The 26,073-nt window shown below is 39.0% G+C and overlaps 1 protein-coding gene across 14 annotated transcripts in view; it reads right to left on the minus strand.

Moving 5' to 3' along the window:
• SYNE1 (spectrin repeat containing nuclear envelope protein 1) overlaps positions 1 to 25,797 on the minus strand; it is a 536,476-nt gene extending 510,679 nt beyond the window's left edge. For 9 of the 14 annotated variants that reach the window (XM_077149301.1, XM_077149300.1, XM_077149298.1 and 6 more), the window contains exons 1-2: positions 25,049 to 25,330; positions 18,284 to 18,571 (exon numbers count right to left, since the gene is read on the minus strand). In XM_077149301.1, the coding sequence (XP_077005416.1) occupies positions 18,284 to 18,350 (67 nt within the window). In that variant the 5' untranslated portion in view covers positions 18,351 to 18,571; positions 25,049 to 25,330. Of the gene's footprint in view, positions 1 to 18,283; positions 18,572 to 24,197; positions 24,599 to 24,998; positions 25,331 to 25,393; positions 25,413 to 25,635; positions 25,739 to 25,758 lie in introns of those variants that run through there. The other 5 variants (XM_077149294.1, XM_077149293.1, XM_077149295.1 and 2 more) reach the window with 5 other exon arrangements.
• Positions 25,798 to 26,073: the final 276 nt, after the last annotated feature.

A 26,073-nucleotide genomic window follows, 5' to 3' on the forward strand; every position in this document is an offset into this window, starting at 1 on the left:
AATAATTTATTTGAAGTGTAAAATGAAATCATATAAGCAAACTTTGTTTAAACAGAGATCTTCATCAAGTCATAACAGAGGCAGCAAAGGAGAAAGTAAAAATAAAGAGACCAAATTGGCACCAATATACAATTGGTCACAGTTGTGCACGGTACGCTGGAAATTCTTTTACAAAATAATCATCAGAAGACCAATCTTCAATGTCATCCTGCAAGATGGGTTACTTTAGCATCTATGCCTATTTTCTCCAATGTCCTCCTTTAGTATGGCCGGTAATTATTTTGGTGATTGCTACCTCTTGGGAATGCCTTTCCATACATTCTGTGTTGGCCACTATAACCTGCATATCCCTGTCATATCCACAGTTCCCACAGTCATACCAAGTATAATCCTATCCGCCATAGCCACTACGCTTTTGCTCACCACCACAGGCACTACTGAAATTTTCATATACGTTTTAGTTCAAGAAAATATTGTGCATGGGAATTTATTAGCTCACAGCTTTAAGGTTTAGAAAAAGTGCAAGTCAAGGCGCCATGAAGGCGATGCTTTCTTCCTGAAGACTGGCGTCCTGGGTCTGGCTGCTGGTGATCCCTGGTCCTGGGCTCCTCTGTCACGTGACAAAGCACATGGCAGCTTCTCCTGGCCTCTCTGCTTTCTTCTAGGTTCTGCTGACTTTCAGCTCTTGCATCCTATGGCTGTCTCTATCTATTTTGAGTTTCATTTTGCTTATAAAGGACTGCAGGAATGGGTTTAAAACCCATCCTGGACCACACTTTAACTGAATTAAGATCATCAAAGGTCCTACTTGCAATGGTTTCACACCCATAGGATTGGATTAAGCTTAAAAGCATGTTTTCTTGGGCACATACAGCTCCAAACCACCACTTTATCCTTGATCATAATATTTTGTAAATCCTCTGTTCCATTATAGGCCCTTTCGTCCATGAACCCTAGTACCACTTTGTTCATCAGCTGCAGCCCCTCTTCTTCCTTTCTGTATATACCTCTTTGGATTGCAAAATTTTGATTGCACATTCTCCAGAACCACTTCGATGATATCTGCTTTCCAGTAATTTCTTTACTGACTCTTCCTGTGCATACACAAAAAACAAGACTCTTATCTTTCATTTGTTTCTGTATCTATGCAAAATTCAATATTTTCAATATCTCCAAATACTCCAAAATATTATTTAATTTCTTCTTCAGAAGTATATTTTAGGGGGTTATTTTCCTTTTAAAACTTTGGCCCCTTGGGGGAGCTATCAATTTGCCATCCAGTGCATGTTTTTTCAGTTCTAAAACTTTATCAACACTAGCAGCATCTGAAAAGTACACATCCGAATCCTCTTACTCTTCCAGTGACTGAATCTGTTTTAATTGTGCAGTCTACAGTCTCTCCAAATCAAGACAAATAATCAGCCACTTCTCTCTTGTTTGTATCCCAGCTCAAGCTCCCAATAAACAGGTTATCATCATCCTGCTGATTCTTGCTTATGTTTATCTTGGCTCCCTCTGTGAACTCCTCTGTGTTGCTATACTCATTCAAGTCCTCCATGGTAACAGAACTGTTGACAGCACAATGCGAACTTAACTGAATAAGCTGAGGTTCACCTAACTGGGTGAACCTTAACCATGTGCTAATTATTATATTTTGGGCAAAGAGGGAGCTTGAAGTCAACTTTTTTTTTCCTTTTTTACATGGGCAGGCACCGGGAATCGAACCTGGGTCCTCTGGCATGGCAGGCAAGCATTCTTGCCTGCTGAGCCACCGTGAATGCCCTGAGATCAACTTTTAATGGCCAATACCTCTGAGGTCTCCGATAAAGGCCAAGAAAGCAAACAAAAGATAGCACAGAGCAACCTAAGTCAGATGAGGAAACTTTGCAGCTCAGGAGGCAAATACCTTACTTTGCTGGAGAACAAAGACTCTGAGCAAGATACATACTACCTTGCTGAAATAGTTACAGAGTAAAAGCGAAGTTCAGACCATAGGCAAAAGGGACATCTTGGACATCCACAGAAGATATTACAAACCATGATCTGAAATGCTTCCAGAGTCACTAGACTTTACACTTGGAATGGAGTTTTAAATAGCATTGAGAGGATTGGGTCATATGATGAGATCTAAGCTTCAGACAGCATGAAAATATCTAAGAGGAATGAGGGGTATGTCTGTCCCTCACTGATTCCAAACTGATTCTTCACCAATCACAGGCTGCATGTAAACATAACATATGCTTTGGAACGTCTTCTTCAGTGTTCACCTGACCACTTGCAGCCAGATGCTCTTTGCTTTGGATTCTCTTACTCCTTGATTCCTACTCCTTTTGGTTGGGTGCTTGTGCTTCTTCAATTGATGCCAAGGTCAGTGACTTAACAGCTGTTAGATGAGTTTCTCAGTGGATCTTCTCCACTCTCTACTCCCCACCATCCCAACTCTCTCAGCCTTTTGCTTGAGAAAGACTTGGGCACATCTGCATCAAGCCAAGAGTGAAGGCAATGTTAATTCGTGCTTTCCGTGGGCCTAAGTTACTCCATTCTACATTTAAAAACAAAATGCATCGGGTTGTATGTATTTTTTGTTAGTTCCAACACTTTCTGGAACAAGTGGGGTATAAAGATTTCTCTGATCTGATACCTGACCCACAGTTATTATATTTTTTTGTTAAAACCTGCCTGGTTTTAAATAGCTATTTTTCAAAAGAAGGAAGAAAGGAAAGAAGGAAGGAGGGAAAGAAAGGAGGGAGGGAGGGAGGTAAAAAGGTCAACAGGGAGGGAGGGAGAGAGAACACAAGACAGCCAGAAGCAGAGAACTTTAAAAACGAGAAAGGAGTGTGTGCTCCTTTCTAAAACAGCAGTGAGGGGAAGACTGAATCCTACTGCAGGAGTCTGGAGGGAGAGGTACCTCCTATGTGCAGTGCAGAGACAAAGCCCAAAAGTCCATTATTTGTGAGCTGAGGAAACAAAAATAGAAAAGGAGTAAATATGAGTCAGATCAGGATGAAGCAGCAGCACCAGGGGCAACCTGGGAAGAGACCCTGTGTCTCCCAGACTAAGACAAATGCTCTTCAGGTCTGGTCTCCATTGCAAGGAAAATGAGACAAAATGTTCACGGCTTCGCCCCTAACATTTTTCAAGATTTCTCACAACTTCTCACTCCCACTCACAGCACAAACAAAGGGAGACTGAGAGTGGAGACAGTTGTCTGGGTGATTCAAGGAAAAGGAAAATGAAGCTCCGATACCTCACTTGCCTCTATTTTATATGGGAGTTGAGGGCTCGTTTATGGCCTGTGTCCTTTATTTCAATGCTATTTTTTGCAAGGCAACGATTAAATTTGTGTTTATAACATCATAGGTGGTGTTATTTTTGCAGAAACATCCTTGTGACATTTAAATTGAAATGCTAGTGACAGTTCTGCCCTTAGCCACATGGGAAGCCGCAGGATCAAATGAAAGAAAGCATCGGCTCCTGCCATAAATTTCATTTCAGACCTCCCCATTTAAGTCGGATATGATGCACGGAAGATTGTTCAGCTCTGGGTTAGGTAGTTTGATTATAGCTGAAGAAAAGGTTTGGGAATTCCATTTGAAAATATTCCATAATGATGGGAATTTTACAGTAACTTATTTTCAACTTTTAAGTCACCAATAATAAGTATCAGAGTGACATGATCTTTCTCTCAGAAACTTATCCGTTAAAATGATTCTAAAACTGATTCTCAAAAGGCACAAACTATCTTATATTCACTCTGTTTCTTAAAATAAAATTCAATCCAGAAAGAAAAAAAGCATCTTATGTGGAAAGACTGTTGGTCTTATTCAAAATAGTGAAAATAGAGGATTAGTTAAATCAACAATGGTGCATATCTAAAATGGAAAATTATTCAACAATCTAATGACAGTATAGATATATTGCTCCATAAAAAGGACACAGATTATAAAACAGTGTGCATAGCATAAACCCATATTTTCTAATTTATGTCTGTACATTGAAAAACATCTGGAAGAATATCCACAAAAAGACCATCTATCTATATGTTCTAGTTTGCTAGCTGACAGAATGCAACATACCAGAAACAGAATGGCTTTTAAAAGGGGGAATTTAATGAGTCGCTGGTTTACAGTTCTAAGGCTGAGAAAATGTCCCAATTAAAACAAGTCTACAGAAATGTCCAATCAAAGGCATCCAGGGAAAGATACCTTGATTCAAGAAGGCCGATGAAGTTCAGGGTTTCTCTCTCAAGTGAGAAGGCACATGGCGAACACAGTCAGGGCTTCTCTCTCAGCTGGAAGGGCACATGGCGAACACAGCGTCATCTGCTAGCTTTCTCTCCTGGCTTCCGGTTTCATGAAGCTCCCCGGGAGGCGTTTTCCTTCTTCATCTCCAAAGGTCACTGGCTGGTGGACTCTCTGCTTCATGGTGCTGCAGCATTCTCTGCTCTCTCTGAATCTCTCATTCTCCAAAATATTTCCTCTTTTATAGGACTCCAATAAACCAGTCAAGACCCACCCAAATGGATGGAGAGATGTCATCCCCTAATCCAGTTTAACAACCATTCTTGACTAAATCACATCTCCAGGGAGATGATCTCATTACAGTTTCAAACATACAGTATTGAATAGAGATTATTCTACCTTTATGAAATGGGATTTATATTAAAACATGGCTTTTCTTAGGGGGCATGCTTCCTTTCAAACCAGCACACTATATCATCTATCTATTCAACTATATCTATCAAAGTGTGTAGTGGTATTGAGGAAGGATTATCACTTTCTTCTTTATACTTTCCTATGTTGGTTGAATTTTTTAAAGAGGCATATAGTTCTTGTAACCTGGACAAATTATGCTCTTTAAACTTCGGAAAAAAATTTAGAGACCTATCTAATGCATTTTTTTGGTGGACCTCATTGATAGAATGCTTAAGAAATTCACTATAATTCATGAAAAATAATTTTGCCTAAAATACAGAAAAAACTTAGTTTTCCAATTGGATTTATTTTCCTTCTAAACAAGCAATGGTGAAATCTCTGTATTTCATCACATTTTCTACATTAAATTATTAAATGGCTAACTAATAATAAATAAAAAAGAAAAATGGGCTTATAATTTGCTGGCCTATACATTTAAGCCAGAAACAAAAATCACTCAGTACCTCACAGGCCAACGATTGTCCTTGAAATGTAAAGGGAATGTCTAATGTTCTGCATCAATAACCTGACCCACATTAGAAGCTATTTTGGATAAAGAGAAATAGTTATCTTTATCAAACATATAAAAGTTTGCATTAATGGACTGGTGGTGGTGGAGCAGCTCTGCCAAAAAGAAATACATTACAGCATTTGAGTCCAGAAATGTGTACTTAAGGCTGATTCAACATTTCCACTATTTAATTATATATTTGAGGCATCAATAACTGAGCCAATTAAAACCAATTCCGGGTTGAAACTCTGCATGTAACTTTCTGGACAGAAAGTCTGTCTTTATATTTTGGTGCACAGAAACAATTTCACTTTCCTAATGCAGACGTTTAAAGATATTTTTATAGTTGCAAATTAAGGCTTGAGATTTTACTAATTTTTTAAAAGTATTTTTTCTTTACTCTTTTATATGTGTTCATTAGAGTGATGCTCAGTTTTAAACAAAATAGGCAGAATATGCTACTCAAGTAGTCCATACCTCCCAAAGCCAAAGATAAAACACTGCCTTCATGAAAGTAACAATTAACAGTTACTACTCCTAAATGTTTTGGCTGGGGAAGAAAAGCCAGACTTCCCTTAAACGAGGAAGAACTGGTCAGCGTTACAAATCTGTGGCACACATACCCCGTGGTGCACTCTGGGAAGGAAATGAGCACCTTACTCCCTCCCTGTCACAGTCTGCGGCTTGGCAGGGCTTAGAGCAAACAAGTCCCAATGTGTAGCCCACAAGCCAAAGGTCCATCTGGAGCACGGCAAGGAGAGCTCATTCTCATTGGCAGTACTGTCAGAATGTGGCCTAGTTCCTACAGCCTGGTGTGAGAATGAAAGAGAGGAAGGGCTAATGCCCTGGCCAGAGCCCAAGGAGGCTCCAGAGCTGCCAGCCATTAGCCCAGGAGGAATCAGAACCCACTTCCAAAGGGTCATCCCGGGACTGGAGTGACGGAAGGCAAAGTCTCCTGGGGGAGTGGGGACAGGGCATGATCCTGCGGACAGACTGGTCACCAGCTCTGGAGTTCCTGAAGGGCAGTGGCAACCCTCATGTTTAACACAGGAGGTGTTCGATCTGCTTTGATTGTAGTAATGGAACATCTGAATTGCCACTTGTTACCGCATTTCACAAACAAAAGCTCGCACACATGCGAAGAAATAAATTAATCATATGACAGAAGAAAGAATGCCCCTGAAAACAGCATTAATTTTTAATCTATAGCCTAAGAGTTAATATTTACGAATTCAGGTCACTATAGTGAGTAAACAGGAGCCATAGAGAAAAGTTTGCAATCTCCCAACTGAAGTAGCAGCTGCATATCTCTCTTGCTCTCCCTTCCTCCCCGCCTCTCTTTTTCTCTTTCTCTCTCTCTCTGTCTTCAAAGGTACACTGAGAAGGAGGTCAATGTACTAATTAACATCTACTCAACTAATATTTGGCAAACACTTACTATATTTTGTAAAGTTGAAAAAGACATTAACTTAATGTCCTCAAGCTCTCCAACTATTTGCAATGAACAGGTTAATTGGAGGTAAATAAAATATGCATATTTTTATATACAGTAAGCATACACTAAATATAAGTCTCGTTTTAAGTGACAATTGTTATCCTCATATAAAACTCATAAAGATAAGGTGTAAGACTCGATGTTGTCATGAAATTATTTTTAAGTACGAAGTAACAAAAAAACGCAAATATGTAAGAAACAACATTTCTTCCTTGCTTGTTTAATTATGGTTGTGATGGTAGGAGTTACTATTTTGAAAAGGAGCCATTTTATTACAAAGATGAGACACATGCATTTCATAGAAAGCAGATTCATTACAAAACCAAATGAAAAGAGTGCTATTTGTCTATATGTATTTCCAGTCTGATTTAAAAGTGCTTCATATCAATTTGTTATTAAACTGATTAAGTACGCAAAGTATCAACCTATAGTAATTATGTAAATAAAGGAACATCATAACATCGGACTGCAAAAATGATCTTAGAATTTCTGACTCTCACGAAAAGAAACCCATGAATTTGGCAACAAGTCAATGTTTTTGCACCTTTTGACTTGTAAACACAGGAGCCATGCACCCTTTAGGGATTCTTCACAACTTCTCTTAATAAGATAAAGTCGTGACAGACATTTTCACCAAATCTTTGTATATGCCATATATCTCATTTCTTACAAATTCGACTAAAGTGCTACTAATTGTAGGGTCCAAGAAAATAAAGGGATATAATTAGCATGAAGCAACACATCCAGAAATAAAAGTAGTAATTGCTGCTTTCTCATCATGATTACTCAGAATGAACTAAAAGTTTCTGGTGGGAAAACTGGAATATTAAAATAATCTTCAAAATAATTTTTTATCTTGTGAAAAAATGTATAGGTGAGCATCAATTCACTAAGTGGTCATCAATTTGTTTTTATGATGTTACACTGAACCTGGAAAGAAAAGGTAATAAGTGAAGAGAAGGTTCCCAGGTCCCCAGTGTATTTAGCCCATGGAGAGGTTGAGTACCAGTGATCAAGAACTAGCTTTGAGAGTGTTGAGCTAAGGATAAAAGACCCCTCCTCCTGCTTTCCAAAATGGATTCCACATACGATTTTGAAACAGCTAAGAGTTCTCTCTGGTGTTTTACATCCTCTTCTCTTCATCTCTCCCCACTTTCTAATCTCCTGCTTGGCCGCTCCCTGGGTGTGTGAACTGCGCAGTAGGTAGCCCGTGGCTGTGCCCTCAGATGACCCCACACATGGTCTAATGCTTTGCTGCATATTAATTATTCTTAGTAATATTTTTAAGAAGGGACTCCAAGGTTTTATTTTGCACTGGGTCTTGAAATTTATATAGCCAGTCTTGCCTCCCATCTATAATGATCCAGTGATTGCTAGCACGTATGCAGAAGAACCAACTGGAAGGGATCTGTACCAATGTGCGAATGTCCAGTAATCCTTCAATTCTCTCAGAGATTGGAGTACCTCATGTACATATTTGTGGTCTTGACTTTATCATTTCACTGCTCTAGAACTCTGTTACCTCCTTGCAAAGTAATGCTATCAAACGGTGCACTCTTAAATCCCTCTCCAATCTAAACAAATCCACACCACCCTATACACTGGGGACTTGTGCTTTTAAGTAAGGTGTTTTAAACTCACCCAGAGTAAAAGGTTACATAAAAATAACTTAAGCCATCCAATAGTCTGCTACCTGGTCAATTTGCCTAGTATCTGCCTGTTTTTGTGGAGAATTCATTTATTCTTTCACTTACTCATCAATTTCATATGCCTCATCACATCTATCACCCAGTTTATGATTCCTTCTTATGTATATCATGCTCTTCAGTAGACTCAAAGGTCCATGAGATAGGAAATCTATATTGTGATCACACTTGTATTCAGAGAGCTTGGACACAGTAAATATTTGTGAAATGCATGAAAGCATGATGGAATGAACTGAGTACCTACTAAATGTCAGGTTTTGCGCTCAATACTGGATGTCCAAAATTGATTAAGACAGGCCCCTATGCTCAAGGATTGGATATCCTAATGGGATGCAGAGAGAAACAAACAAATGGTTACAGACTCAACATAATCCACACTTTAATAGAAACAAGTACAAAGGAGAGATCCTTTTAGTCCCACTGGTGGTACTTGGAAAGGCTTCAGAGAGGAGGGGCAATGTTTGAGCTGAGTCTTAAAACATGAGTCAAAGTTCAGGTAAATAGAAGAAAGAAGAAAGAAAGAGAGGATAGGATATGCAAAGACCGTGGAAGGTTGATCATGGAGCTTGAAGGGAGCTTCTACTGGTTCAGAGTGGTTGGAACATCATAATCTGTGGAAGAGGATTAGAAGTGAAGACAGAAGGAGTAATAGGAGGCAGATTACAAGGATCCTTATTTGCTGTGTAAATTGATCTTGAAGGTCACGGTAAGCCATTACAGACTTTAAAATAGAGGAAGGGACACCATCAGAGTTTGCATTTTAGAAAGACATCTCTTTTACAATATAGGGGGTGCAGTGTAGTTTAAATCCTAGATATCTGGATGTACTATAAGAATTTCATATTTTTCTGTTGCTTATTGAAATACTGAATACTAATATTAATGACGATTGGATAAAATGAGATGATCTGTGGGACCCCTCAGAAAAGCAAAAGAATTGAACAATGCGCATCAGGAACATATAATTAGTATAACTCTTGAACACTGTAGCTCATAAAATAACAGCAACTACAAAATCATAAAATATGTTCTGAACTCTCAAAGTTCTTCCCAAGTCAGTAAACAAGTTCACAGTATAATAAGAATAAACAGATAAAAGGGATCCAAATTGCCAAGTGGAAAATGTTGGTGTCACATGTGAAGAGAAAGGACACAAAAGAATGAAAGACAACATATAATTCCAGGTAAATATTTTTTTTTAAGGTGGGTGGAAACCAGTGTTTACTAAACATAGAAGATTAATATCAGTAGAGGAAGGAATTGTTGGCTTTTAATTCAAGAGGTCATTGTGAACCATGAAAAAAAAAGATCATAAGTTACCATAGAAATCATTTTAAAAATAGTTAAGCAAACGTAACAACATTCAAGGAATTCAAACTCTTATGTGGATCATTTAACTTTGAATCTATCTGGGTAGTTACCAACTTCTCCTCCCAGATGTTTCCATTCCTTTATTTGAGTACAAACAAAAACTTATCAGTTGCCAAAGTATTCTAAAGAAATGATTAATAACTGCTTCATTAAACTACAAACTGTCAAGAAAGTTCAGGAACTAGGTATTTGATGTAAGCAATGTGTCAATATCCTCAACTGCCCCCATTTGAAAGAAAATAAGACAGAAAACTGATTGCCAAGAACATAATTATTTGTGTAAGTCTCTCAAGATATATGAAGAATTCACCACAACAGAAATTAAAGTCTAGTTTTTATTTCCTTCATAGGTATGTATTACCTTAAATTATATGTTAATGGCATTATAAAGGTCATGAGCCTCTCTAGACTCTAACTCCCTCTTAAAAATGCCAACCCAAGTCCCCTGTGAGATCCACAGCAGGCAGGGCCAAACAGTTCTCAACACAGCAAAGAACAGAGCTTTCCCAAATGCAGATGCGGTTTTCCTAAATCCAGTTATAGTATTTTTATCCTGTTATGATGGAGAGGAGGCCCATAGTCCTTACAATGTTTAAGAAAACCCAAACACCTATAATGGCACACTGTCACTTTCATTTTCCAGAAAGTGTGCCCCATAGGAGATAATCAAATAACAACGAAGGCAGTGAAAATCAGTGTCCCCGATTCACTAAATAATCTCTCCAAAATACGAGCAATGCCAGTTTTGTTATGGGAAAAGAGACTAGAAACATGATGCCAAGGGGTTCACATGGGCATGCATGAGGCAAGGAGGTACCCAGGAAAGAAGGCACTGAGAGATGAGACTGACAACGGGTATCCAAACAGCATCAAAAGGAGTCATTCTATCAGCTCACAGCAGGTTTCCAGCTCCACAAGGATGGAAAACTGATTAGTGCCTGAGGGAAAGACTTCTCACTCTTAAGACACATTTCTGACTAGGCTCTACATACAAATACAAAGTTATACGTAATTAACTATTAAGGAATTGTTCTTATCCAATTGGCTCCCAAGACTGTGCAATCTGTCTGTTTTTTTTTTTTTTTTTCACATGGGCAGGCACCGGGAATCAAACCTGGGTCGCCAGCATGGTAGGCGAGAGCTCCGCCACTGAGCCACCGTTGCCCAAGACCTTGCAATCTTTTATGGACAATGTATAGCATTTTACTTTTATGCTTCCAGAAAAGATTTTTAAATATACACACATGCACTTACACTGACTCAGTACTGATATTTTATATTATAAATGTATAGACATATGAGCATGCAGCTCTAGAGAAAGTTAACAAAATTAGCACAGTTGATCATGCTATCCTTGAAATCTTTTTTTCTTTTAGCTTCCAGCCCTTCATTCTCTCTTCCTCTTCCCATAATATATGGGCTGCAGCTTCTCAGTCTCATATGTGGGACCCTCTTCATTTCCCCTCCCCTAAATATTGGGTACCTCAGTTCACAAACCTCTTCTCTCTTCTATCTGCTCTTCTATTTTGCTAACTGGATCATGTCAACAAATCCAACAGCTTTAAATACTATCTATATGAAGATGATTTCTATTTTTTTTTTCTCCAAGTGTGTGTCCTCTCCCTTGATCTTCATAGTCATTTATCAACTACTTTCTTGGATGTCTACAGGGCATCTGAGATGTAACATGTTCAAAATAAGCTCTTGATTTCCCTCCTTAAGGTGGTTGCCCCCAACAGTTCTTCCCCATCTCAAAATAAAAAACAAGGGATTTGGTGGGCATGTAAGATGGTGTAGCCACTGCGGAAAGGTTTCTCAAAAAGTTAAACATAGAATTAGCATAAGACTCAGCAATTTATGACAGGTCACAAATTGACACTCGTACATCAATTATTGTAGCAGTATTATTCACAATAGCCAAAGGTGGAAACAACCCAAAAGCCCATCAACTAATGAATGGATAAACAAAATGTGGTGGCTACACACAATGGACATAAGAAAGAATTAAGTTCTGAGACATGCTATAGATCAGATGAACCTTGAAAACAGCATGCTCACTGAAATAGGCAAGATGCATAAGAACAAATATTGTGTGATATCACTTATAAGAGATGTCTAGAAATAGCAAATCCTTAGAGATAAAGACTAGATTAGGTATTGCCAGGGGATAAGAGGGTAAGCATATTTTTGGTGGCTATGTATGCATGAAAAAATGTTTTGAAAAAATGAGTGAACCATTTAATTTCTCTCTCTTGTATACCACATCCAATCCACTGGTAAATAATTTTAGTTTTACCTTCAAATATATGTAGAATTTACCACTACTCTCCCTATCCACTGTTTAATATATAGCTTAAATCATCACTCTTTTCTCTCTCTCTCTCCTGACTTATCAAAAACAACTTCTCTCCTGTTCTACTTCCACTATTGAAAATCAATATGATATTAAACAGTTATAGTTTACTCAACAGATACTTATAATAACGTATCTACAGTAGTAGATACTTGTAGTAACGTAATAAACATTTATTGTTTGTTCAACAGATACTTATAATAATGTACTACAATAGTAACCACAAAATGAAATGCATTATGTATGATTATGACACCAACATGAATTTGATACAATTCCTGGCCTCACCATTTTTATACTCTGGGTGTGTGGCTTTGACACATATATGTAAAATAACACAAAGAATATTAGATAACTGCCATAACAGTGTGACAAAGCTCTAAAAGAGTCTAGTCTACAATTTCTGATTGTACCAAGCAATAAAGGCTTCACTGAGGAGACAGCATTTAGGCTGAGCCTTGAAGATAAATCCAGTTTCAGGAGCAGTGAATAGAGTACACAGGTGAAGGAAAGAAATGAGTCAGGGCATCTTCAGACCATGCCGAATAGTGTCATTTGGCTGAAATCTAAGGATAGGTAGGGCAGTTAGAAGGAAAAATGCTAGGAAATTAAGATGGAGGTAGAATATGGAAGTCCCAAGAAGTTGGGACTTTAATTGGAAGGTCAAGGGATACTTTATCACAGGAGCAACAAAGTTAAAGTGGTGGATGGAAAAGAATTAACGTGTAGGTAGTGTGATGGCTTTATGTTTTATTTATAGACTTAGATGCTCTTACTTTTACCTGTCCTGCCACAAACTCTATCAAGCATAATAAAATATACCCATACCCCATGCTCAATAAAGATATTTACACATACATAATTTTTAATTGATTTGACAAGTTGACATAATGTTATAGTTTGTAAACCTTTGCTGACTCTTATTTAGCAGTCGTTTCAGTTTGTTAAAGCTGCTGGAATGCAATATACCAGAAACAGAATGGTCTTTTTTTTTGGTATGGGCAGGCGAACCTGGGTCTCCCGCATAGCAGGCAAGAATTCTGCCACTGAGCCACTATCACACTGTCCCAGAATGGCTTTTTAAAGGGGAGTTTATTAAGTTGCAAATTTACAGTTCTAAGGCGGTGAAAACATCCAAACTAAGGCATCCAGAGAAAGATACCTTATCTCCAAAGAAAGGGCTGGTGAAGATCAGGGATTTTCTCTCAGCTGGGAAGGCACATGGGGATATCTGCTAGCTTTCTCTTCCACCTTCTTGTTTCATGAAGCTCCCCCTAGGGGTATTTTCCTTCTTCATCTCCAAAGGTCTCTGGCTGTGGGAACTCCATTGGCTCTGAAGCCTTTTCCACAAATAGTTCCCTCTTAAAAGACTCCAGTAAGCAAACCCACCTTGAATAGGTGGAGACACATCTCCAGGGAAACCATCTAATCAAAAGGTACCACCCACAATTGGGTGGGTCACATCCACATGGAAACAATAAAAAAGATCCCACCCAGCAATATTGAATGAGGATTAAAGGACATGGCTTTTCTGGGGTACATGACAGTTTCAAACCAGCACAGCAGTTTTCTTCTTGCATTTGAGAACCAGTATTTTTGTAGGCCTTTGAAGATACTTTCTTCATGATGAATAGTAGATAAAATAGCTAACAAAAAAGGCACAGAAACAGAACACTACAAATGCAATCATTTTAATACATCTAAAAATAAAGTTAACATATAATATGCCTTTATTATATATTATAGTTACAAAAGGAATACATGCATCTCAGAGGTCAAAAAATATCATTACTCATTCAGGAAGGAAAGGTGACCTCAAACTGATTTTAAGGTACAAAACGCTTTTGATTTAAAACAAAATCCAAATAAAGATTTTTTTAAAGAGGGAGGATAAAGTAAGACCTACTTTAACTGTTTTTTTCCATTTGCTTTTTCATATACCCCTACTAATTTCATCTTCAATTCATTATTATAAGGGTGATTATTCATTTGCTCATTAAATATTTAACTATGATGCTCCAAAATATAAAGAAATGATCTTTGTTTTGTGTTGAGTTTTATGGTGCATTTAAATTCAAGATACTACCACACAACATTCATTGCAGGAAGAAAAAGAGTAAACCAACAGGAATATCAGCCTAAATACAATAAATAGATTTTTTACACTACTTTGTGGTTTAATAAGAGGACTCATTCAGTCAGAGAAATAAGGTATAAAATTGAATTTCTCAAGACTCTATGAATAATTTGAGTCTTCACAAGATGGCAAACTTTTCCTTTCCCAAACTATATTCATTCAATGTTAAACTAAAAGAAAATTAAGTTCTCACTAGTTATTATTTTATTCTACTTTCTGTCAACTTTTTTTTTTTTGGTTAATCTAAGGTCTACTTTTATGGTATAATGGAATCATAGAAAGATTCTATTTAACCAATAAATGTTTAAATTTACTAATAAAATTTTTAAAGAGGAAGCTATGATTATTTTTTACTGAGCAGTTTGCAAATTTCATAGACGTAGCTCCAGAGGTAAATGCTTGTTCTTTTTCTCCTTTGTTTCTCTTTGAATTGATTCACAAGATCTAAAAATTAAATTTTGAGCTTGCCAACAACAATCCTACTTTTTTATTAAACTGCTCTCTCTGTGACATCTTAGGTCTTTAAGTTTGCATTGGTTGTCACACTGGTTTACATTATTAACCAGCACTGACACGTCAATTTAAATATCCACAAATTTTAATAGATTATCTTCAGATGAAGATACGTCTTGGATAAATATCAGTTCCAAATACTTTTTTTAAGCAAAGCTGCACTATGAAAATGACAAAGAGTTACAGAATGGTGCCACTCTCCTAAAGAAATGTATAATTTGAAATGTTCACACATTATTTTAGATGTGACTGTGAACTAGAAACTCCATGCCACCCGTTTTAATGAATTTCCTTAGTTATCTCTCGAAGCAGAAAATGTATGTACTATGTGTGCTTAAAATTTTAATACCCCCATATTATTCTATTGCCATATATTTGCTTTTAAGATTAAATTGTTTAAAGTTATAGAAACATTCGTTATTCTTAAGTGCAAACGAAATTCTGCATTGCAGTCTGAATGCTTCACCCATAATTCAAGATCCCAGCCTAAAACATTTTGCTCAAACAAGCACAAATATTGGCAAAGGTAAAATATTGAACTGCTACAGTAGCAGCCAAATTATGTGGCAAACTGTGAATATGCTTTAATTTCCTAGCACCAGAAACAAAAATTAAAAGCAGAAAAATAGTCAACAATTATGGTTGTAAGCAAAATAAGCAACATATTAAAACAAACTTCCCAGTATTCAAAGCCGTATGTTCTTTATTAACAATACATGGATTTGAAATGGCAATAAAATCCAAGAGTGGGGAAAATTATCTTATTTACCTGTATTATCTATTCAGGCAAAGCAAAGGGAATTCTACTAGAATATTCTCCTAGAACTGAGCTTTGAAAATAGCCACTCTGGTTGTATTTGGGTTAACAAAAATCTACTTTTCCTCAATAGGCTCTTCTACTTTAATTAGCTGGGTAACAAGGCCAGCCCTCCATTTCACTGGTGCTTGTTTGGAGAGTCCAGCAGACAAGCAGGCTTTCGAAATACCCTCAACAGAAGGCGCCCTCTGTCCTGGGAGGTTGGCCCCTGTTTCTGCTCAAAGTATCAGTAAGAATGTGTAATGAGAAACAAGAGCAGGGGGGGACATTTCTCTTGCCAGCTGGATCAGTAGAATTAACCCAGCAGACCAATGTATTAACAGATACACCTGCCAGATCACCTTCACTTCCTGCCATTTCCCTTTGCTTTTTTTGATGCTGCTGAAATGTGTCGCATTATGTGGCACTGCAGACCTGACGTCAGCACTGGAGCCAAGAATAACATGCATATATTTATGAAGTAAATATTAGTCTTTGCCAAAGACTAATGATAAGTATTTATTCATCAGAAATTTTGTCTCCTTTTGAAGTTTAAGGTTTACTGATTTAAATAACAGGTACTCTAATGGTGTGTGATAACTCTTTTACTAGAAAGGAAAAAAAAATTAAACACAGTAAGATAGTCACCTCATAAAATTACTCTTTTGTACAGCACAGAATATATAAAAACCATTAACAGACTCTCCCCCACCCCTGTAAAAACATCTGTGTGATTAGCCCAAGTTGCCACAAATTACCAGGCCTGTGTCATCTCATCCAATCTCCCATGACTACTGGAATAGCTCACCATACCACAATATTCGTGGTTTTTAAAGCACCTTGTAGCGCTTCACAGCAATGCTGAGAGGGGTTAAGCAGGACAGGTATGTTCTGGGTTTTGCATATGGGGCATTGAGGCACACAGATGTTACATAGGGCAGCACTGTCTCAGATCTAGTAAGGTCATACCTCAAGTTCTTTCCTCCACTCAACACACCTCTTGAGGAAAAAACCCCTTTTATATCCACTACTAAAAGCAAATAAACAAAACACTGATGTATCAGCACTCTCCTTCCTTTCTTTGCCACAAACCACTGCCTTAACAAGAGGATTTCCACTCAAACCAAAATAAGAGTAAAGAATAGTAGAGAATGTGTTTGTGAGTCCACAATCTGATTCTAATTGCTCCTTTCATATGTGCTCTTTACAACTTTCCTTTATTGTCACTATGTATCTCATCAAAAGACTTCACTTATAGACTCAAAGAAAATTTGCTTTATTACCTAGTTTATCCTCCCCACATTGTGAAAGGGACCTGCTGGTTTTCCTTTTGTCACTTTGCTGATGATGTCAACATGGCACAAAATGGGTTAGCAACTTGCCTCCAGGCAAACAGCAAAGACAGACACAAACACAGGAAGGAAACTCCACATTCAGTGTTCCATCTACCCACATAAAGATGTGCAATTTAAATCTGAGATACTTGGCACTAGGCAGACCCAATCAGAGAACATTTTGGCCTTTGGAGGAGTTTTATGGTCACAGATTCAATCGAAACCTGCAGTTTTATCTAACACTTTAGGAATGACAAGTGGGATAGCTCAATAATAATGTGCAATAAACACCGCTCACACTATAGCATCAAAAATCAGCTGCAGGGCAAAGAACAGACTGGAGAACCCTTGACTATAGGAGCTTTGGGGGCAAATAGATGGTATCTAGTCAGAAAAGGAGAAACAAATAGCCCAGTTGCACTCAAATCTGATTTCCTATGGCTGTTTGCCTTTTCCAGGTCATGAATATTCAGATTTAAGAATCTAGTCTTTATTTTGAAAGTCAAGTACTTAAATGGCAATCACTCCTGCATATCAAACACACTGCAAGCAATGAGAGTGGGTCTGTGACAGATTAATCTATTAGCTGTGCTGCAAAACCTTAATGATCATTTACTGGGGATACTCGAAAAACTAGAAGTTAAACTACAACAGTATTTTTAAACTCTGCCAACAAAGACTAGAGGAGAATGCTCCTAATATCAGATATCGTATTCATCTTGAAGTGTGAGAGGCTGGAATTATGATGAAAAACAATATTTTCATATAACTACAGTGATCATTATTTTTACGTTTCAAGGAAAGAGAATTAAGAATTCACCTGTGAGCTGCCGTAAAACAGTCTGACATTAGAGAAATAGCACTCGTGGGGGTGTTGGCTCTTGTTCATAAACTATCACTAACCATTAATCTCGTCATCCATTTTTCCTCTCTGGGCTTCTTCTGCCTCATCGTGATCAATGATCTGGCTGGATCTCTAAGCACCTGCAATGCGCCACAGGTTTTCATGTTTGCCAATGGTGTATAGCTATTCGTCCACCTTGTCATGATACCCTTACTGGAGCACTGTCCTTGGTGTTATTTCGTCATCAGTGCTATTGAAGGACAGCATTGGTATATTTTTCAAAAACTCTGAATTCCCAGCTGGCTACAGTACAGCTATTAAAGTCACTCGAATGCAGACACAAAATCACAAAAAGAGCTCTACCTCTGTGTTTTTTGCCACGGAAAGGGGACAGCTTCCTAAAACAGCATACATTAGTAAGAAAGCACTGGGATAAAAGCCTTCGTTTTGTCCACTTGAAGAAAAATGTGAGCATATTTAAAGGTTTCTGAGCTAAGTTCAAAGTTGAACTGAAGACATCTACCCTTACCTTGCAGCCTTTGCATCACATTGGCAATGTCCCGGTGAGGCCGCGAGGCAGTTCTGGAGGCCGCCATGTGGCTTCCTGTGGCATGAAACCAACACCACGAGAATCTTCACCCCTGACGGTGCAAGGCTACCCTGCTCTGGGAATCATCCTGAACGTCGTTAGAGCTGCTGAGTCATAAATGAATCCCAGACTCTTGCAGCAGCCAGTAAGTAGACAGTGCTACCAAAGACTGAACGCTTCTTTTTCTTTTTCTGTTTTAAGATTGTCCTCTGAAATGAACTCAGGAACCTGAAAAGCAAAAAGAAAAGGCACCACGTAAAAAGACAATAATAAAACTACACAGGTCGCCAGAAGGCTAATAAGAGAAGTATTTATATTCTATTTTAATAGATGATTCATGATCAAGTAAAGTAACTAATGTGAAAACACTTTGTACATGCATACTATGCAAATGCTAAGAATTCTTACAATATGTGATTGAATAAATGCATAAATGTGACCTACATAATAAAATTGGTTCTAAATGGAGAAATGTTCTCCTTTCTTTTGAAACTATAAACTATAAGATTTCTCTCTTGATATATGAAAGTGAAAGTTCTTACACCTAAAACATTGACTTCTATTTTTTTTAATTTACTGATTCTTTTATATGCTACTTTAACCTACTTTGCACACATTATGTTGCTGTTTTGTTGTATACTTTACAGGAATGAAATTAAATCTTATCTCCTAATAACAATTTGAAGATTCAAAACGGCCTGAATGTAAAATTATGTCATTCTAAAATTTTGAGTTATAAGTATTCTAAATTTAGAATCAAAATGGGTGTGATTTAGCATCTTTTTTTTTCCCCACTGTACAGAAAGACTCTAGATAATGGAAGTGAGGTATAGGCTAAGCAGAGAGGAAATTTTCATTCTAATCCCTTCCTGAAATTTTTCACTTGGTCAAGTTTAATTAATCTTTCTGGATTGAGGGAGATGAAAAAGAGTTAGGAGAGTAGTTGATGAAATCTCGACCTTGAGAAATATACTTTGAAGAAAGATTTCGTAACTCTTGAGTCAGGCCTAGAATTAACTGAAGAGAATTGAGCAGGGCAATTGATGACAGGAGGAAGGTGAGTGATGAATGCACCCGGAGAAAGACAATTAACCAAGAGGCCGAAGTGGGGAGGCCCACGTGACACTGAGAATCTACCACAATTCATGCTGCTTCTCAAGGTTAAGATGACCAAGTGAGGGAAAGGAATGGGGGTGTGGGTAAGGAGAACACGGCACCAGCAAAACCATAAAGAAATCACACACATCTTTGTGGGATGGTCCATCTGCTGGGAGGAAAAGGAAAGCAAAGAAGTCTATGAATGTTAGTCTATAACCTACTCTATCCTACTATAACCTAAATATATGAGCCATAAAAATAGTAGTACTTATGAAGGATTAGTTAACTAAAAGAGTATAATCATACATTAAAACCAGCATTACTAATACTAGGATCCAGTTATATGAGTTGATGAAGAATTAAACATTAATTAAAAATAAAATGAGACTGGGAATTAGAAGATATGGGTTCTGGTATTAGCTTTGTTCCAACCAGTTGGGTGATTTTGAGCTCGTTCTATATAAAGAGTCTTTAACAACTGCTTACAGGATGGAGTGTGGTGCAGAGAAAAGCAGAGACTTTGGACTAAGAAAGACCTGAAGATATCACTTGACGCCTACTAGAATGACTTCTTTTTAAAAAATTGGAAAATAAACATTGGAAAGGATGCAAAGATATTGGAACCTTCATGCATTGTTGGTGAAAACATGAAATGGTCCAGCCACTATAGAGAGTAATATGGTGGTTCCTCAAAAGGTTAAATATAGACTTACTATAGGATCAGGCAATTCTACTTCTAAGTATACACCAAAGAAACAGACAACAGAGACCCAACAGATATCTGTATACCAATGCTCACAACAGCATTATTCACAGTAGACAAAAAAATGGAAGAAATCCAAATGTACATCAACAGATGAATGAATGAACAAAATGTAGTACATACATGCAATGGACTATTATTTAGTCATAAAAAGGAATAAAGCTCTGATGCATGCTACAATATCAATGAAACTTGAAAACATATGTCAAACAAAATAAGCAAGGCAAATAAGTATAATCTTATATGGTTCCATTCATTAGAAATAGCAAATTCATAGAGACAGAAAGTAGATGAGAGGTTACCAGGAAATGGAGAGGTGAGCCAGAGGAAATTGTTGCTCAGTGGGTATAAAGTGTTTACAAATTTGGGAAATTTTTCAATAAAAGTAGTAGAAACATCCAGCCAACACAACAAGCTATCTCACCACCCTCCCCCTGCCTACATGGGACATGACTCCCAGGAGTGTGGACCTTCCTGGCAACGTGGGACAGAAATCCTAGAATGAGCTGGGACCCAGCATCAAGGGATTGAGAAAAACCCTAGAATGAGCTGAGACTCAGCATCAAGGGATTGAGAAAAATCCTAGAATGGAGCTGAGACTCAGCATCAAGGGATTGAGAAAACCTTCTCAATCAAAAGGGGGAAGAGTGAAATGAGACAAAGTGGCAATGGCTGAGAGATTCCAAACAGAGTCGAGAGGTTATCCTGGAGGTTATTCTTATGCATTAAGTAGATATCACCTTGTTATTCAAGATGTAGTGGAGAGGCTGGAGGGAACTGCCTGAAAATGTAGAGCTGTGTTCCAGTAGCCATGTTTCTTGAGGATGATTGAATAATAATACAGCTGTCACAATGTGACTGCGTGATTGTGAAAACCTTGTGTCTGATGCTTCTTTTATCTACCTTGTCAACAGACGAGTAGAACATATGGAATAAAAATAAATAATAGGGGGAACAAATGTTAAAATAAATTTAGTTTGAAATGCTAATGAAAGCAAGGGGTAAGGGGTATGGTATGTATAATCTTTTTTTTTTCTGTTTTCATTTTATTTCTTTTTCTGTTGTCTTTTTATTCCTTTTTCTGAATTAATGCAAATGTTCTAAGAAATGACGAATATGCAACTAAGTGATGATATTGTGAATTACTGATTATATATGTTAATGTTTTAGTGCATTTGTTAAATTTTTTTTTAATTAATAATTTTTAAAAAGTAGTAGAAACAGAACAGAGCAAGAGAGAGGAAGGTAGGCAGGCAGGCAGACAGGCTCAGAACTGAACCTTAATCCTCTCTCTCTTACTGTCCATGTGACCTTAAGAAATGGTAACTTTTTTAAGCCCTTATTTCTATATCTGTTAAATAAGGTAATTTCTTGTTAAATTAAGTTCAATTTTATCCTGCCTAAATTAAATTTTAAAGGATAAGTATATAATGTTCCCAGCAGACTACTTGATTGGCATGTAGTAGGGATTCCACCTATAACCGGCTCTCATCTTCCATCCCTGGTATCAGCTGCTCCTCCCACAAGAACCAACAGCAGCAAATGACAGCTAATCCCATTACCGCTGGAAGGCTCTGCAACCTTGGCATTCACCCCTTGGACTAAGTGATGACGTAGCAGTGTCCTGGTTATGGACGTGCCCTCCAGAACTGGAGCAGCAGAGAAAGACCCAGCATCCTCCGTGAACTCTTTTTTCCCAGGGCAATTAAGAGTTTTCACAGTTGCGAGGTGCGGTGGTAGGGAGAGGGGAGAGGTGGAAGGGTACAGCCAGGTATGGGGATGGAAAGGGAGAGTCAGTAACCGCTGATGTGGTGTACACCAATCAGTATACTGTCCTACTAGTCCGTACACCAACACCAACACCAAATCTTTCCAGGGGAGCGATATACACCCACCATACTTGGCAGGAAGGTAAGACTCATGTATATATTTCCTACAACAAATACGTAGGGAGCAGTGTTGTAAGGGACAATGGGATGGAGTAAAATGGCAGTGAACAAGGTCTGTGAGCCCTCAAAGAGCTTATATATCAGAACCGAAGATGAAGTGCAAACAATAGTCCAATGAAGTACAGTGAGTATTGTGAAGGGAAGAAGACAATACTAACAGTGTTACATCAAGAACCTGCTGCTGCATTGACTGTGCAGGAAAGAGAGGGATTTTAGACTGTCTGCTATTTGGGATTCTCCCGGGGAATCATGTAATCTTCTTAGCACCAGCGTCTGTGAAATAAAGAGAATCACAACTCGATTTTTCCAGTCTCTAAACAGAATTGTCTACTAAAGCACTTTCTTATTTGTATTACTGAAGAGGAATACATTGAGAAAAGCACAAGAAGAAGCACTGCTAGGCCACAAGAATATATCTTAAAGCAAAGCAACTAGGTTTTTAGGTCTTAAGACACTACAAAAAAAAACTCCAAACTCTGAAACAACAAGAGGGGATATGCCTCCTTTCTAACTGAAAAAGATGAAGCAAGACCATAAACACACAAACGCATTCACAACAGGATGAAGTACAGATATTACTGAAATAAATGTCAAACTAGGTACAAGAATAGCACTAATATTGAAACCCCTATTAAACATGAGTTAAAAAAACTGGTAAACAAATCCCAACTCCCCTCCTATCAAAGTCATTTGCTGGAGTACACATAAGTGCCTAATTTAAAATTCACTATTTTTTCTCTCTATTCACCCCTTAGTAACGATGGTAATTAATAAAAACACATATGCCAAAGATAGGGAAGAAGAGGAACATCCTTGAATTAATATAAATACATTATTAATTTGCAAATAGTATATATTGGCAAATAGAACTGTTCATTGTTCACTGTAATCCAGGGAAACAAATGAGGACTGCTCTCTTCCTTGGAAGCACAAGAATATGAACAAGTAATGAAAAGACAAACTATAGAGCTGTCAGCATGAAAGTTAAGCATCATGATTCAACTTTTTTTATAAGCCAAGATAATAAACGACTCCCAAAGAGGTCTTCTAGCTTCCTTCCATACTCTGCTGGAGTATCTATGGCACTTCTTGTCAAACATTAGTTCCGGCTGAGTCAGACCACAAGCAAGAACCAGGAGCTCAGTTATGAGAAGGAGAAAAACAGATGTCCTCACTGGAGAGACCTGGGTCATGGGTGTTTGACAGGTTCAAGCCACAGGGTGTGGCTAGCTGAAGGGGCGAAACTGCTACCAACCTTGCCTGGCCATGGGCTTCTTACATCCTGTTTCAGTTAAACCTCATTTCAATTCTACAAAGCTGTGTCTGCTGCATAATTATCTATGGGCAGTTCCCGGTGTAGCATCCTGTGCACATTTCACACAAGAGTTCTGGAAAAATGTTAACTGGTAAGCTACCTTTTTCCAACCCCTAAGCCCTTGCAGGAAGGGATCAAGTAAGAATAGTTATTTTATGGAGACATTGAGGACAAAAGTAAGCCAGTATGTGAAAAATCATAAATTAAGAATGATAAAAATGAGGATAAAATGTAATAGCTGAGAAAACAATTTTAAAGGCTGGCAATATTATTATTTGGGTCAATCTGAAGATGTGTCTTTATCTCCAGCATGAAACATATTTAGTGAGCATTCATCTAGCACATTTTGTTCTAAATCAGTCACAAAGTAATAAGCAGACAACAAAATACAAGAGAAACCAGATATATATTCATTGCACTATTCTGATGATGCCAGGAACTTTTTATCCATATTACTAATGTTTTCATCCTAAAGAACAATCCTCATGACTCATCACTGAATCAGCATTTTATGAAGATTTTTGTCATATTAATAACCTTTGCTTACTGGAGAATTATTATAGATCTGCATAGATCTGACTTCTGTAAACAAATACTTTCTTTAAAAAGAGACTCTTCTTAAGAAAGTCATTTTGTAGATGACTTCAAAAATACGTAGGCATGAAAGAAGAATAAAGTAATTCATTTCAAAGTTTTTTAAATGTTCACAGAAAAATCTCAAATACGTACGGGTTTTCCACGCCAAACTGAAAAGCTCAGAAAGGAACATCCCAGGATGCTAAGGCCATTTTCACATCTGGTATTTCTCCCTGGGCTGGACCTGACTCTATGGAAGAGGGCCCCAACTTGCGGCCTCCGAAGGCTATTATCCCAGCCGGAACCCCGATTCCCAAGGGGCTCTCCTTCCTTGGTAGCTGATGGCTGCTTTTCCTCCCCCTATTCTCCTGCCCTTTGCAATGCACCTGCTTCTCCTGAACCAATATTTCACCCAAATCCTCCGGGACCGAAGGAGAACCTCCGTCTGAAAACGTATCTTGCTGGAGCAGAGACGAAAGTTATCTTGCCCTCTAGTGTGGGCTCTGAATGGCAGCCAGGACACCATGCCGGCGCCAGGGGACTCTAGCAGGACCCAGCCTCCGCAGAGGCTGACGCTCTCGGCTGCGCTACTCACCCCCTCCCCCAGCCCTTCCCAAAATAGTCGGAGGTGGAGGAAGGGAGGCTCCTAGAATCGTCTCAACGCCCTACATCTCTCGTCTAATAGTAGCAACAGTAGCGACCATCACAATGAGAGGGTAGCCGCCTTTTGCTCCTGCATCATTGGAGCTCAGGGGATGTGCCACAAGCGGAAATGACAACTCCGCGAGGGGGATATTAATAGGGATGTCTCCGTACAAGATGCAAAAAGAACGCTCCCGACCTTCCTATCTCCTATGCACGAACACCACACACGTACACACGCACACCCCACCACCACCTTCTCCCTCCTCTTAAGTATGCCCAGCCTTATCATGCGAGTGCAAACTTGCTTACAATTAGTCTGTGATGTGTGGCATTCCACCTATCCACTCTTTCCTCTTTACCTTCTCTCTCTTGCAGGCAGCGAAGGGAGCAGGCAGATCCTCCGGCTGGCTCAGACCCGCTGTGCGGGAGCCGGCGGTTTAGGTGGCTCCCTTCCTCCCAGCCCCTCGGACGCTCTGACCCCGTGCAGGGCCTCGGACAACCGGCAGCCCTGGTTACCGGGTACAACAACCCAGCCCGCTGCACCCGCGCCCCTTGCTGGAGCACTTGCTCCTGCGCCCAGTTGCTCGCCGACTCCCCCCGCTGCCTCTGGCAATCGGTACCTCCTCCCGACTGCACCCTGGGCTTTTAGGCCTTCCTTTCAACTCCCCCACCCCACCCCACCCCACCCGGGCACCGCAGCGAACCCTCCTTTCCGAAGGGAAGATCGCAGATCACGGTTCCACCCCAGGTCCGGGTCCCAGCGCGAACCCGCCCTCGCCACGCCCCTTGACTGCTCAGCGCCTGCTGCAAGAGGTGACCCGCTTGGGGAGACCTGGGGAGAGAGGGCCGGGAAGCGCTCTGTGGGGTCCCCCTGCCTCTTGGAAGTGCACAGCCTCTGAGCTCCCCCTGTGTGCGTCTCCGCCGCAGCAGAGTCGTCTGCGCCCACCCTCTCGGTGCACGTTCCCACGCCGTCCACCTCCCGGGATCGAGGACCAGGAAGTGGCCCAGAGCCAGGGATCATTTGCCTCCGCTCCCCTGACAAGATGCCAGCACTCGGCCTAACTTTTACCTAGGAATTTCACTGTCCTGGTGACCTTTCAGAGCAGAGGGTGTCTTGAAAGGCTGGGGAGGTTCCGTGATGGTCTCGGGAAGGAAGTGATGCAGTTCAAGGAGTACATTCGCATCACTTCAACGGGTACATTCGCTGGCTCCTTTTCAATCAACTTTAAAAAAAAATCATAACAGCTGACCTGGCTATGGAAATCAGTAGCAAATAACTAAATTTTAGGGAGACTGGTCAGGCTTTATTGGTTTACTTTATTGTTGTTTATAAAACATTGACTTCTTGGGAAGGTATTTGGTCTCAATCTTCTGTATTCTTTGT

The sequence above is a fragment of the Tamandua tetradactyla genome, chromosome 2 (genome assembly GCF_023851605.1).
Source record: "Tamandua tetradactyla isolate mTamTet1 chromosome 2, mTamTet1.pri, whole genome shotgun sequence".
NCBI lineage: Eukaryota > Metazoa > Chordata > Mammalia > Pilosa > Myrmecophagidae > Tamandua > Tamandua tetradactyla.